Source organism: Sturnus vulgaris, chromosome 13, assembly GCF_052056855.1.
Source record: "Sturnus vulgaris isolate bStuVul1 chromosome 13, bStuVul1.hap1, whole genome shotgun sequence".
Lineage (NCBI taxonomy): Eukaryota > Metazoa > Chordata > Aves > Passeriformes > Sturnidae > Sturnus > Sturnus vulgaris.
In genome coordinates this window covers 15,332,960-15,347,981 of record NC_142255.1, presented here as the reverse complement: position 1 = coordinate 15,347,981, position 15,022 = coordinate 15,332,960, and the positions used below count along the sequence as shown (strand labels likewise).

General features: G+C 39.4%; 1 protein-coding gene across 3 annotated transcripts in view; it reads right to left on the bottom strand.

Annotated features, from left to right (window-relative positions):
* Positions 1–15,022, bottom strand: part of MCTP2 (multiple C2 and transmembrane domain containing 2) — a 117,583-nt gene that overhangs the window by 46,835 nt on the left and 55,726 nt on the right. For all 3 annotated transcript variants that reach the window (XM_014874605.2, XM_088172643.1, XM_014874609.2), the window contains 4 exons: positions 11,980–12,082; positions 10,210–10,312; positions 1,052–1,153; positions 80–154 (listed from right to left, as the gene is read on the bottom strand). In XM_014874605.2, the coding sequence (XP_014730091.2) occupies positions 80–154; positions 1,052–1,153; positions 10,210–10,312; positions 11,980–12,082 (383 nt within the window). The remainder of the gene's footprint in view (positions 1–79; positions 155–1,051; positions 1,154–10,209; positions 10,313–11,979; positions 12,083–15,022) is intronic.

Below are 15,022 nucleotides of genomic sequence, written 5' to 3'. Positions count from 1 at the left end.
TTTGTTCTTGCAACCATGCTACAGCAATTCAAATCTTTCTGAAACAGATGCAGCAGCTTAGCCCAGATACAATTTTCACCTTTTTAGAAAATTTGCGGTTCTCCTCAGTAAAGCGCTTTTCTCGGGGTTTGAATGTTCTAATACTTGCTTTTATCTAGAAAGAAAAAAAAATACAATAAAAATAACACTATGTAGTTTTAAAGGAGTTGTTTCAGTTTCATAGCACCAGCACTGCTTAGGAAGATTAGGAATTTCAGCATGTCTGAGTCTTTCCAGACTCTGTGTAACATAGGAGCTGCTTTCAATACATATTTTCTACGATGAGGATGGTGAGGCACTGGCACAGGTTGGCCAGAGAGGGTGGATGGAAAAATTCAGGTGGACAGGACTCAGACCAGCCTGCTGTAAGGGACACCCTGCCCATGAGATGAGCTTTGGAAACCAAATCATAGAATGATTCCACGCTAAGGAAAATGCAGACAAGTTAAATTGGGCGAGGCTGAACTCACTTTAGCAGGAGCAGAGCTGTGGCACAGCCCACGGTGGCCTTAATAAATAGGAGTTAAACTCAGTAAAAGGCTGGAGGGCATAAAGGATCAAGACTGACTCAGCCACCTAAAAACTAAGCACTGTGTCCATGCCTCATTAATTTTCCTGTCAACACCCTGGGAAGAGAACATCCTGGGTCAGCTTTTTGGGGGAGAAGTAAGTGTTAAAAGTAATGTATAATAAAATGAACCTGAAGCCCTTTTTTGGCTGTTGCAATTGAAGCCGTGGCTGCAGAATCAGCACCTCCTCCCTAAAGTGCTTGTGGATTATTTGTCCCTCCAGAAATGCCCCTTCTCTGTCCCATCCACCTGGAGGAGCCACAGCTCTGATAGCCCAAATCTTCTTCACTCACAACATCAAACATCCCTCCATCACCAGATGCAATGGGGACACGACTTTTCTGGCTTGGCTCTTGGTTTTAAAAGCATCATCCCCACCTCGTCCTTGCAGATTTGCTATTTTCTTACACCAGTGATAAGCAAAAGAAAATACTTCAACTTACAGGATTAAACAGGACATCCAGCTCCAAGTAAATTACTCCTTTTGAAGCACGTTCCAAGTCCTTATTCTTCAGTGTGTAACAACTTTGTTTACCGTTTCTAATCTATAGTTTAAGGTGGGGAGGGGAGAAAAAGCATCAATATTTTTCCTGGCTGTAATTCTGGATATAATTTAAAGACACTGCAAACAAATAAATAAATAACTAACTCAAGCACAAAAGAATAAAAACCAAAAACTTCCCCCAAACCCTGATAATATACTTGGAGCCTGAAATACAAAACAACTGTTGGATTACAGACCTATAAAATTGCAGATTAAATCTCTTATGGTCCAACTTTAATTTTCAGACCTTGTACTTTATAGTAGAGCAGTGCACGCAATAACCAGTCTGAAAATTCTGCCCTGGAAGCCAGTGAGTTGATGGGAAGTAATCAGCCTCTGTTATTACAAGTTTAAAATGGGATTTTTCTTCCAAAGTTTAGGAAAAGAGCCACAAACAACAACTTTACCTACCTACTGCACACTCCAGTACACGAAACCACTTCTTAATGCTTAGTTTATTGCAATGCTATCAAATTATTACCCAGCAAACAAATGCAATCCAAAGAAATGAATCGGCTGAAGTGGAGCGAATGCTAATGTAACAAATGTTCAAAATTAACTAATTCATGTAAAAGACTTCTCCCCCCCACCCCACCTCTGAATTTCAATACCACTTCTCTGCTCTGATCAACCGGTTGGCCCTATCTCATTAAGCATCTATTAAAAAAAAAACAAAAAACAACCAGCCCAAAACCAAAATACCTTCCTTGCCATTTTGTAAACTATTTGGCTCAAAGCAAAAACATTCTCTCTTCAAAAATGATGGCAGAAATGTATTTATTATACACAGTAGGATATGTATTGATTAAACATTTGGCATTTTAGGAAGCAGACCAGTTAATTCTAAACAGCAGTAACATAAAAAACTGCAGCTTACCAAAAAGCTATATTGAGGGACTGTAATGATCAAAGATTAAAGATAACGGAGGAAATTTGGGGGCATGAAATTGCAACCATATTTAAAATGGCTATTGCTGCTCTGGCATTTAGAAGAGGCACTCATATAAACCATGGTAAAAATAAGTAAGGAAAAAAAAAAAAGAAGGTGTAATAGGAACAAAGTGATTTCACAAGACAAGGGAAAGGTCACTTTCTTTCCCAATGTTGCTCCATCCTTTCTATACCAAAACAGCTTGTCAAAGGATAGATGGGATTTCTGCCTAAGGCTTGAAGGGGAAGAGGGATCTCACAAGGACCAATTTTGCATCCTCAGTGGTTTATGGCAAGGAACTCCAACTACTTCCTATTTTTCCATCCAAAGCTTTACAGTTACAGAGACCAATGTGGAATTAATCAATAATAAATAAGAAAACAATAACACTAAACTGGTCACAAAGCACCTCTGCTTTCACCACAAGAGAGCACACACAGTGCTGGAGCTGGATGCTGCAGCTCTCAGGAAAGGGGCAGGTGAAAACCCATTTTGCAGTCCTGCAGACTCAAAACAGAAGAGCTGCCAAAGTGATTAGACCCTCTTCTAGGGCCAAATGGACTGGCATCAGAAGGTCCTCGGGCCACATGCCATATACAGCATTGTCAGCCCATCAGAAAGGTTTCTGCTTTCTCACCAGTTTACTTTGCCCCCCTTCAAAAGGAAAAAAAGGCAAAAAAATATAAATTTACTGAATGAAAACTAAATTTTGTTTGGAAAATAGTGAATTTGTTAAATTTTACAAATTAAAGGATAAATGGTTTTACTGATGGCAGGGTTACTGAGACAGAAGGATTTGGTTTGATGTCGTCGAGGGTGCCCCAGCAACAGGTTTAGCCTGAGCTTTGATTCACGGATTCTGCTGTGACAGGATAGAATGTACTTTATACCCAGTGTGCCTGCAGAGATGCAGATGTCCAGTGTGTATCACAATATCCTAATTCTGGATTCTCCATGGTTATTAATTTTGGAGCTGAATTTCCTTGTATTTCAGGTACACATATTTCTTATCACGTTTCAGCCATTTACACCAGAAGCAACAGCTAGTGGGAATGCCTCTTTATATTCTTTGGGATATATTTCTTTCTTACATCTTTCAAGAGCATAACCCTCAAGGAAAGGAAATGTGCCACAGAGCTAAATTGGTAGAAAAAGGAAAAGAAATGTTTCTAAGTATTTGAGCCTGGATACTGTGGTATCCTGCACTCCAAAAAAATGCTTTGGGGAAAAGACTCGTTATTTTAAGAGCTGGAGCTGAATCAAACATTTTGGGCGTGTCTGCAGGTGTTTTCAAACAGTAAGTTTTAAATCAGCAACAAGTAGTTTCCACCTCTGTATTTGTAAATAGGGGTTGCTTGGGAAATTTCTTGAATGGTGTCATTATTATTGTTGCTGCTATTCTTAAATAGAACAGAGCAGGAAGTAATGCAGTGCAAATAAAGTTTTACGGTCAGATTTATTTGGTATATTTAATTCTAAGTGTTCAAACTGTCTGGAAAAAGATGTGCAATTATAACTCAGCCTAGAACTAAACATTCATGCAGATATTTTAGCTTTAGGCTCTCTTCAGAGGGAAAAAGGCACAAGACAAGAATGGCAGGCAATGAAATGGCCTGTCTCCATTGTATTTTCATTTGGATAAAAAGGAAAAAAAAAAAAAACAAACTAAAAAATAAGTCAAACAAAAGACTCCCTTACAGTTTTGGCACCATGCTAGGGCAGTGTGGTTCCACAAAAGGTACAGGGTAATTCTAAGACCCATGACTGCATGGAGATTACACTGGTGGCATGTCTCAACTGTGCTCACAAGAAAACATGCAAAAGAGCCTTAAATACTCCTCATTTTAATTACATCCTGTTCTTGGGGCTGAGTCCAGATTCTTTTCAGCTTCTCCCCTAACTTGAGGGACAGACAGTTACAATAATTTTATTTTGCATCTATTTCTTTCTGCTCTCTGGGTACTTTCCCCCAGTCTCTGCCATTCCCAAAGACTGCTTAAATGCTCTCTCCAGCTGTGCAAAGGAGCAGCCAGGACTGGGGTCATAGGATGAACCTCAGTGTCAGAAAGATCAGGTTTCTTCTGTCACCCAAACACCTTTTGCTACAAACCTGATGATGCCACAGGGGTTTGACTCAATGAGTAGTTCTGGTATCTGGGTCTAAAATAGCTTATCTACTTATGGGAAAGGGAAGGGAAAGGAATATTCAAATTAAATGTGAAAATATCTGCAGATAAGCACCTTAAAAGAGACATAATCAATATTATTCATTTATTGATGATGCTTTATATCCTCAATGAATACTAATGCCTGTATTCTCTGAAAGCTTCTTAATAGCTTACTGGGGCTCAACCACCAAGCAAGACTGCCCATAACCCTGGGATTAACATGAGGACAGCAGTGCCTACCACATCCACATGCTGCATTTTTCAAGGTCATCGTCAGAAAAATAGTCTGGATTTTCATCCCATGGGAATTTCTGATACTTGGGACATTTCCCTCTTCTGAGTCAACACAGAAAGACAAAATCATACCCATATTTTCACAGAAAAAAGCTGTATATTCTGTGTCACATCCCTTCTCCATACAGGACCACAAAAAGGAAATTATTACTTGGAAGAAAAGCTGAAATTCTTTTTTGCAATAAATATTTTCACAGAGGCACTTGAGGCAAAAAACTCCCTGAAGTTGCCTCTAACTGAAGGGAATGTTGAGGTACACGAGACCACCATCCAGTCAAGGTCCAAAGTGCACCAGGTTCCTCTCAAATGAATGAATATATTTGCTAAACTCTTCGCACAGATGTCCCCAGTAAAACAAATGTGACTAAACACAGTATTGATGTAGCCAGCCAATGCTAAATCTATTAAGCAACAACCTTCTGACCGCTTGGGAATTTTAATGAAATAGCAAAAGCCAAGATTGATATGACACAAAACACAGAGAAGACAGGACCCTTACGCAGCAAAGCGTGTTTTTTCATTGCTCTTGTCTTAAAGAAATATGGTTTAGAGGCTTTTTTTTTACATTGATTTTAAGAAAACTTCACTCTGTATCCAGCTTTGATGCAGATTCAATGTCATATATTGATGACCTGACAGAAGAACGCTGGGTTAAACCTCTGTACATCAACACCCGTGACGTGTGGAGAGGGTAATGGCTACTCTCCAAGGGTAATTCATCTAAAGCATTTGGGACCTCTGATACTCCTGCTTGAGCTCATTGCTGATGCACAATGTCATCCCATTTGCCCTGCATAACATAAAGCTGTCTTGTAATAGACACACACCTCCCCTTATCAAAGGACGTGTTTCCCCAGGAAAAGATGAAAGCAAGCCACATATTTGATCCACCTGTATGTGAATAAAGAGGATTTTGTTCCTCCCTAGTCTTGCCATATGCACCAAACCAATGTTGTACAAAATGCCTGTTCTTTCACCCCAAAACATTTTACCCCAAACACTTTGAATAACCTTCTGTGGGATCCAAAGTGGAACGGAGATTTGGGTTTTTGGCAGAGGACTGATATCCAAAGACGAAATTGGATTTATGGAGTTAATGGACTGAAAGAAAGCAGGCAGGGCTTTCAAATGAGGGCTTTGAGCCTGTCTGAGGAGGAGCTAAAAACCCTGGGAACACAAGGATCCTAGGTGATACTTGAGACAGCATCCCTGTTGATACCTTTTCAGCGAGCAGCGAGTGGCTGGGGGAGAATTAATGTCAGAAACAAGACACTGTTTTCCCTGGAAGAGATGTGGGGGTTTTTTTCCCATCCCTAAAATCCTGGTTCATGATCAGGATAAAAGTCAGAACAGACAGCACACTTCACAGCTGCCTCCATTGCATAAACACAGCGATTTCCCTTTTCTCAAACTCTAAAACTTTCTCCTGGAAAGGACTGTGCACTTGTGGTCAAGTGCTAAGTAAGTGCAATGCTCAGGTGTCTGCTCTCTGAATCCAGGCCATCCTGTAGACCATTAAGCTTGCCAAAGGCACACTCCTTGTTTTCAGTGTATCGTTGGCTACTGACCTTGCCTGGCACTTGAGAATATTTCACAGACCTCTTCCTGTTGGCTGGAAAAAAAGGGTGCAGCTGAGGACTACTCTGACCTGATAATCCAGCAGATAAAAAATATTCCATTCTGTGCTACAACTCTTCACTCAAAGGCCTTTCTACATGAGGATATTTGATATACTCTGCTTTCAAATTCATTGAAGCACACTATATGCTCCCATGTCTCTAATAACTTGCAGCCTTCTAGAAGACAGGAGTCTCTTGAAGCAGAAGAAAAAAGACAGACCCTCACAAAGAGACACACGGTTGCCTTTACTAAGATCTAGGACACAAAGGAACACAGAGATAGAAAGGACTTCTTTGATAATTAGTTCAAGTCCCCCAGAACCTACAAAACTTCTAAAACCTATCAAACTTCTTTCTTGAAGTAATAAAGTTTTTGCCCTACTTCTCTGCTCCCCAGGTTCTTCTCCAGTTTCTGGCACAAAAGCCTGCACTGTTCAGAGCTCATGGGCTTCCCTTGCACTCCCCATGCCCCAGGATCTCCCTGCCAGCCCAAGGCTTGGCCAAGCCATACTCTATGGGCCACCTCTGCAAGAGAAGGATCCACTGCACTGGATACCATGGTAGCACTAATTTGTGTCTTTTCTAGAGTAAATTGTGAATGTGGCTGACCAGAGCAGTGTCTGAGATGAGGTCTCACACATGCTTTAGAGGAGGACAGTAATTTGACAAAAAGAACGGGAGAAAAGAAGTACAATAGGTTGATCAACATGGAAAAGTTAAAGCCAAACTACAAACTTCTCTCCCTCTGTTTTGCTCCCCAAATTCAGTTTATTGCTAGCAAAATGTGCATTTATCCAATTCTGCTTTATCACATCTACCAGAATGTGAAGTTTGCAGCTTTATTCATCATTTGGCACCTTAAAACTCTTCTCATGCTGCCCAGCTTTTTATTTTTCTTATTTGGTTCCTGCTGTAATCCTAGATCACAGTCAAGGATGAACGGAAAGAATACATAATTTCACCATCCCTGAATTTTTGTGCCATAAGGTTATTCCTGTGTTAATGTGATGATGAGGGTGTAGTCATGTTTGCAAAATGCCAGTGTGGGACTACTGAACACATTTAACCCAAAATTTGGTGTCATATTAATTAAACATTTCACATCCCTCCAACATACACTTTATTCACGGCAATTTTTCATTAAGAAAAGAATCTAGTCATCCATGAACAATTCCTGAAGTAAACTTACTTCACGTGCTGACAGCTCATAAGTCAAACTTGTGCATTTTTAGCAGGAAGAAGAATGGCAAAAGCACATCTATTTTCAAAAGACAATTCAATGCCAGGCAAATATTAGGCCTGATTACATACAGAAATTAAACCTACATGATTGTGAGGCTTCCTTGAGTCTTTAACTTTTGTTCTCTTTTAGTATATTTATCTAAATGGTTCAAAGGATACATTCAAAGTTACAGTTAAAATGACAACATACATTGAAATTCCCATTTGAAGAAAAAGAGCTTAGAAAATTACAGTTCTCTCTCTGAGCAGACCAAGTTAATAGGTGCAAAATGTTTTTAATCAGAAGCAGAGATGAGTATATTTACACTAGATTTGACTGAAATAGGAGGCAGAGAAGTTTGGATGGGAAGGAAGAAGATCAGTTGGCAAGGGAAAGCATAAACAACTTTTATTTTATTTTTTTTGTTCCAAACCTTGGACACAGAAAAACCTACACTGCATAGTTTGGACATTACCACACACATGCACTCCCCTCCTCTGCCTTGTTACATGCTTCCTAAGGGATACTTGACAAATGCCTATAAAATCAACAGAAAATCCAAATCTAACATCTTCTCACTGTGAGCCCACACAGCCTGCTGCCGATCATGCAGGCCATTTGGCAAGCACTGGGTCTGCAGGAGAGCAGCTGCTCCAGCCACTCTCTTCCAGTAACATCAGAGATACGAGGACTTGGGGAGAAATTAACAAAGTGATCAAAAATGGAATAAAAGATGTTAAGAGGTTTTTTCCTCCCTGTAAACATCAAATAATCCTCCATGCCCAACTGACTCTAATATTATTCTAAAATAGGAGATATTGACAACTCAAGCTACGAAAATAGATGGACAATCTAAAATATCCCCAAAAAGATCACGTAGTCTGAGCCACAGAGGGAAAAGCATTGTAAAGCTCACAGCAGCACGTGGGCCACTGAAAGCTCAGTATTTACTCCTGTATCTTAGACTCTGTATATCCCCAAATTGCTGGGGTTCCCCTGTTTCAGACACCAGTGTGAACAGCACAGGATGAATGAAAGCATACACACTTTTGTGAAGAGATTCAGAAGCCACATTGCTTTTAATTCACCCATACAAGAAATACACTTATTTAGTCAAAATCACAACGAAACTGGAGCACATAGACCTATTTCTTTACCACTATAAAGCATTCTTTAGTTTGGGATCATATCCTCTAAGTCAGTTCAAGAGTTTTCTGGGCAGTTCATTATTTATTTGGAAATACCAAATGTTTCAGTCCCCTCTGCGATCTTGACTGTTCCCTTACCTAAACTGTGCTGATGCTGTGAGGCTTATATGATCTGTTTTGATCAGATAGGACCTTTGCTTTCCCCCTAGAAATCTCCCATTTCTCCAGTCTCTGCTGGGACAGAGCCCCACAAATCCATCACTGCCTTTCCTGCAGCAGCCGATCTCTGAAACCCAAAGACAAGTGCTTGCCTTAGCCCTGGAAGATGTGTGCCTGCCTTTCTGCAGAGGTGAATCTGCTTTCACAGGGATGTTTCAAAACAAGACTGCAATTTTGTACTCAGCAGCTTCAATGAGGATCCACCATCTGCCTATTTGAGAGTGCTATTACCCACAGCATCACACCGAGCATTACCAAAAGCATCTCACCACAGCCTGTGCTGCTGGAATCAGGTTATATGTGGAAAGCATAAATGTCATCATAGAATATCCTGACTTGAAAGGGACTCACAAGGATCCTTGAGTCCAAATCCTGCACGGGACAGCCCCGAGAATCACACCACGATGTTTGCAGAACAAATCATCACCCCAGACGTTTGCACAGGGCTCAACTGTACAAATACTTGTCACAGCCTCCCCGTGGCCCAGGGAAGTTCCTGCAAAGCATCACTGCCTCACAACTCACAGAAACCCCCATGCTTACAGCTAAACGTGTTTGCACAACTTGGCTCATATGACACAAGAGTCCCATGATGTTTCAAGCCTCATCTACTCATTGATTTAATAAGTCACAGCCTAGGAAGTTCTTCCTACACATTACTGTAAAAGCTACCAGAACCTTCTGTGGCACTGCACATGCACATGGAGCTGTTTACGTCCTCTTGATCTGGTTTGCTTGCCATTACTACCAGTCTTGTTTCAAAATTAAATCAGTCTTACCAAACACAAAGCTGCTTTCCCCCCATTCCTCTATTAAAGTCTTTTAATGATCCTTTCATGTTCCACTCTCTTTAGCTTGGCCTTTTTTGGCTGTTTCTGAAAAAGCTTCAACTCTCCTTAATCTCCAGAGCAACCACTTTCCCCTGAGCTCGCTTTGTTTCCAGTTTTGATTTTATACTCCCATGGTAGCACTCACTCCTCACATATTTGTTTACAGAACAAAAGCCACCAGTCTTTAAAAGCACTATGGAGTGGAAAACACCCCTTTTAGGTAATTTCATTCAGCTGTGCCAATAACAACAGCTATCTCTAGTCAATCCTACTGCGATGTGCAATTACTTTCTTGGAGTAAAAAGAAGCAAGACGGAACAAAGACATGCTTAAAATGTTACCTTCAGAAGACGGTGTGGAAACACACAGAACAACTCAATTATGTTTTCAGACCTACGTGGCAATGATGAAGTAAGGACATTTCTGCAATTTGCTTTCCAATCAACCAAATTTGTACTAAGATGGGTTGACAGTGCTTGTTACACAAAGGAGAACTATAAACACTGTCAACTAAGGCATGTACACATCACAAAACCTGTTTAAATCTGTGGGGTTTTGTGCTACAGGGGAAAAACAACGCAATTTGTTCCCAGCCAACCATGATACATGTGATAAAGGTAACTTACAGACAGCAAAGGGATGGCAACTTTTCCAAGGAAATCAGGGGGTTTATCTCCATCTTCATCAAACACTGTCACTTCCAGAACATCGTGAATATCTTTAATAGGGCTGGAACAAAAAAAAGCACAGACACATAAAAAATAATATTCAATACACATGCACACAGTCTGCTCCACAAAGATCTGAGACTACTATTTTACTAATTAAGTTTGTATTACCTTGGGGTATATAACTAGCATTTAATTAAATTCCCCCCCAAAACGAATCAAGTGATGGGTATTCCCCAAGCTTTGCCCTCATGATTCAGTTGCATAACTAGGTGAAGAAACTACCAGACAGTGACTTTTGGTACTTTTTGTATTTGTGATGCTATCAATGTAAAACTCAGCTCTCCAACAGAGAATTCTGGTGGCTGGAGAGGTCAGGGGCTGAATTCAACCCAAGTTTCATTGCATTAAAACTGCACAGTGACACACACAGAGAAGTGTGCTGCAGAAAACCTGGATATAATGGGGAGGGCTTCCTAGTGGTAATGAAAGCTCCAGCTGTAATGGACTCATCCACCCAAAACAATCCACACTGCTCCAAAATAAATTTAAATCGTCAATAGCTTTTAAGGGGCTTAATTATTTCTTTTTTTTAATGGACAAAAATATAAGGAGATGAGAGTGCCTGACTGTCTCTACAGATTTGGTGCTTGGATTAGCCAGGCAACATTAGTAAAAAAATTAAAGAGAGTCCATAGCTGACATTTCTGAGACCCACAGGAAGTACAGACACAAACTTTCTTTTTAAATAAAATAAATTTGGATTGTTATTGGATTTATTTTGCTGGCTGAACATCCGACAAGACTCATCTGCTGGTACAGTCTCAGAAAAAACAGTGATGAGTGGAAGTTACTTGAGAACAAAGTATGAGAAAGGACTCCAAGAAACAAGCATTCAGCTGTGTCCCTGAATTAAACAGAAATCCAGCAAAGTACTTCTATTAAAGAAATCAGATAGTTTCTCTTGTGTTCTCATTCAGCCTAGTATTTATGAATGTTGCTTTAGCAAGAAGTTCATAATTTTCAAACTGTTCTTCCAGTGGACAGATGCAAATGTCACAAGTGCTTCATTGCCAGCCTTTGCATAGACTGCTGCAGTCTTGGGAGACGTTTATCTCACTCACTTATTCACAAAAATCTTTGTCAGCATAAAGTAAGATTAAAAAATTGAGCTGCCTAAAAGCAATACCTAAATTATAACTTTTATTATTAATAAAGTGACAAATAAAAGAATACCTTGATTTTCATAAAAATTTAAGCATCTAATTTGGAACATGTTTGACTAGTTTAAATTCAGAAGATATACCAAAACCGATGTGAGCTCTAATTCTCTGCTTACTTCAAATTAAACAAGAATTCTACCAAGGTTCAATGAAACATATTTTATTTTAAGTTACGGAAAATGTAGGCGTGAGTATCTGGTCTCAACTTTCTGTTACATTATCTCTTGGATCAAGCTATGACTCCATTATGTCTAGTCATGATTCTTCCTATAAATATCACAGTAATTTTTCTTTTAATGACTTCTATTAATAAACTCCATGCAAGAACTAGTAAAAGGCAAAAGGCTTTAATTAAGTTATATTTGATATTTCTCCAGCATCCTCTCTGACTATGAAAAAAGTGACATATTTTAAACTTGACCTTTGTATTTTCCCAAAGTCAATAGCTTTCTTAGTTGAGCTGCTAACTGGAGTTGCTGCATGGTTTCCAAAGCAATCCACTTACAATGTGAAAACTTTGTTCCACTCTGGATTGAGGTTCTTGTAAACGGTGTGTGTTTGAAGCATGTCATTTCCCAGCTCCAAGACACAGAAAGGATCACTTTTGCCTAGGGAAATAAAAGAAAATTAAGTAGACCAGTTATGGCATTTAGTATGCAGACTCCTTCTTTGCAGTAGGGCTGAGGAAGTGATTGGTTAAATAAAATTAGATCCATTAAAGCAACTGTGAACTGCCCCGTCCTGTTGGAATTACTCACCAAAAAAACAATATTTCTGATCATCCCCAGTCCTGGAAACTCCAACACTTACCTTACAGCTCACTCAGGGGGCTTCACTCTAATACCTGAAATCTTGAGACTTTCAGTGAATCATCTCTCAGTCTTTATAGCAAGAAAGAACTGTTCATGTTGACAATTACTCAGATGCCCTTAGGAAAGCAGCACCATTGCTCTGAGCCAGGGAAGGAGCAGTGCTGCAGTTACACTCCCTATTTTATCCTCTGCTTACAGCCTGTGGTCTTCTTCAGTTGATCACAGGATTAAGTATCCACATCATGAGAAAAGAAGCACAACACTGACTGAAATCAGAAGCATCTCTTCAATTAGTTCCATGTGAGCAAGTCCATGAAGCTATGAAGTCTCAATGCCATGTCACAGTTTAAACAAAACCCAACATCAACTGGAGAATCCGTGCATGATCCAGGTATTGTACTTACAGCAAACAAACTGAGCAAAGTCCCCAAAACAAAACAGGCAAAAAAAAAAAAAACCCTCCTCTCAAGAAAGATGTCAACATGGACTCTATTAGGTGAACACGTTTGCTAATATATTTCTTGATCACTCACATTAAATGAATTTGTAGTTTTCCTAACTCATTGCAGCTCAGCAGTTTCCTTTGTGAGCAGAGTGGCCACTTATCAGCATGTCTGGCTTAGTAGTTGATTTAATCTCATCTCCAATGTTCATGTACAACTCGGCCACAGACACTCCAGCCTAACTTCTATGTAGGCATCTAAATATGTCAGCAATGCAGGGATTTAGATACCAGAAAAACAAGTTATTTAAGCAAAAACTGTCCTTTTCTTAATCCTTATTTTCTGTATTATTAATGCAGAGCTTTTAAGGGTCTTACTCTCAGAAGTTTATAAACTAAACAGGAATCTTTCCAGTATGTAAACAATGGGTATTAACTAGTCAATATTGGTAAAGTTTAAAGACCATGTGTATTACTGGAATCTATTTGTCTTCTCCTTTTCAGCTTACATGCGCATTCCCTGATAAGTGTGGAAAATGCATGTAGCCTTTCAGAAAAACTGCTTGAAATGCAAACTGGTATATGCCAAAAACAATCCCACTGTATAATTTGGTATTCTGAATGCTATTTTTTGGTCAGTGAGCAAATGCAGTGTTTGAGAAGAACTCTCATGCGTACACAGAAAACATCCAACAAAGCAGAAAAAGTCATTTCCACGTCAACAGAACTATTATCTAGGAATATAAAAGTATAGAAGGCTCAAACTGGGTAGATGTGGCTAAAGAGCTTCTACATATATGATACAGCTGTCTGGAAACCAGCCCAAAAATTTATGTCCAAGAGTAAAATATGGATTTTCAGAACAGTGTTCAAAACCGAAGCAGATAGTGTATGTTTTCTGATCACTATTATTACAGCAAGCTAAAAACTTGCAATTAAATCTATTGATGACAATATACAAGCAACTGACAGAAATCCCAATTACATCAAAATCCTATCTTTACTGTGGGAATAAGGTACAAGGTGGCATTACACTCACCATACCCACTGGTCTGCAGGACTTGGGGGATTCAAGACTCGTGACTGCTACAGGAAGGGACAGAGAGGGGACACCACCTGCTCACACTGCTCCTCTATTAACCCTTGGAAATCTTTGTACCTCTGATTCCCTCTGTGATTTTCCCTTTATTAGATTTTTAGCTGGGACTTTGAATTTACTTTTATCAATAACAATAAATCTGAGCAGTCTCCTTGGCAATGCAGGAAATATGGCACTGCTCTAGGAGGGCTCTATTATGGAAGCCCATAATTGCTGCACTAATCATTTATGAATGGCTCAGAACAGATAATTAATCTTTATGTCTCTCATTTCATGATCAGAAATTATGCTATTTTTACCTAAAATGGCTGCATCCTTTTGCAATTTGGTGGGTCTATTACAGCATAATACTAGGATATTTTCAGCACTGCCATTGAAAAACAATTTGTCATTTGCTTCATGAATCAGGCTCAAAGCCTGGGTTATTTTGAATATAATGACAGACTGAGTAACCTTTTACTTAAGCAGAATTTCATTCTGTGCTATGCACAAGGAATGTGTGTCACATACTCTATATGAAAAGTCTTTGAATTGCAGAATCAAGAACCTGCGTGTCTCTTCCAATGTTCATTATCCACCCACATGCTCCTGTTTGAGTACTGAGGGAGAAGGGGCCAAATCCATCACTGATGCAACTGCTTTAGCATCAGCAAAGTTTTCCAGAGGGTAAATAACCTTCTGGGCTCAGCTCTTTCCATGAATTCTGTCTATATTAAAACCTCACATATTTCTAGATGGAACTTTTGGCACATGGCAAAGCTGGGGCTGCTCTGCTGTGCTACACTTACTAAATTAAATTAGTCAGCAAGGTGCAGTTACATTCCTAATTCCATATGGCCCTATACATTATGTCAATTTAGTTTCTTTACAGGTTACTTTTTGTTACTGACAGGTTTTGGCTTGATTTGGTATTTTTTTTCAAATTAAATTCTTCAGTTCCTTAAAGTACTGCTTACTGCAGTAAACATTTTTTTCCAATTCAGGGTTAAGCAGTGAATTGAAAATAGCCTTAAAATAGTTCCATGATTAATTGTGGGTTTTCTCCTTTGCTCCTTTTTTTAGGAGCAGCATTCTCTTATGTAACAAATACGAGGGAATGGAGCAAGAATGTTTTCTCTCTACCATCTTTCCTGCCTTTATCAACAAGTTATCTTAAAAAAACGACGATGTCAGCAAATACACAACACACAATGCT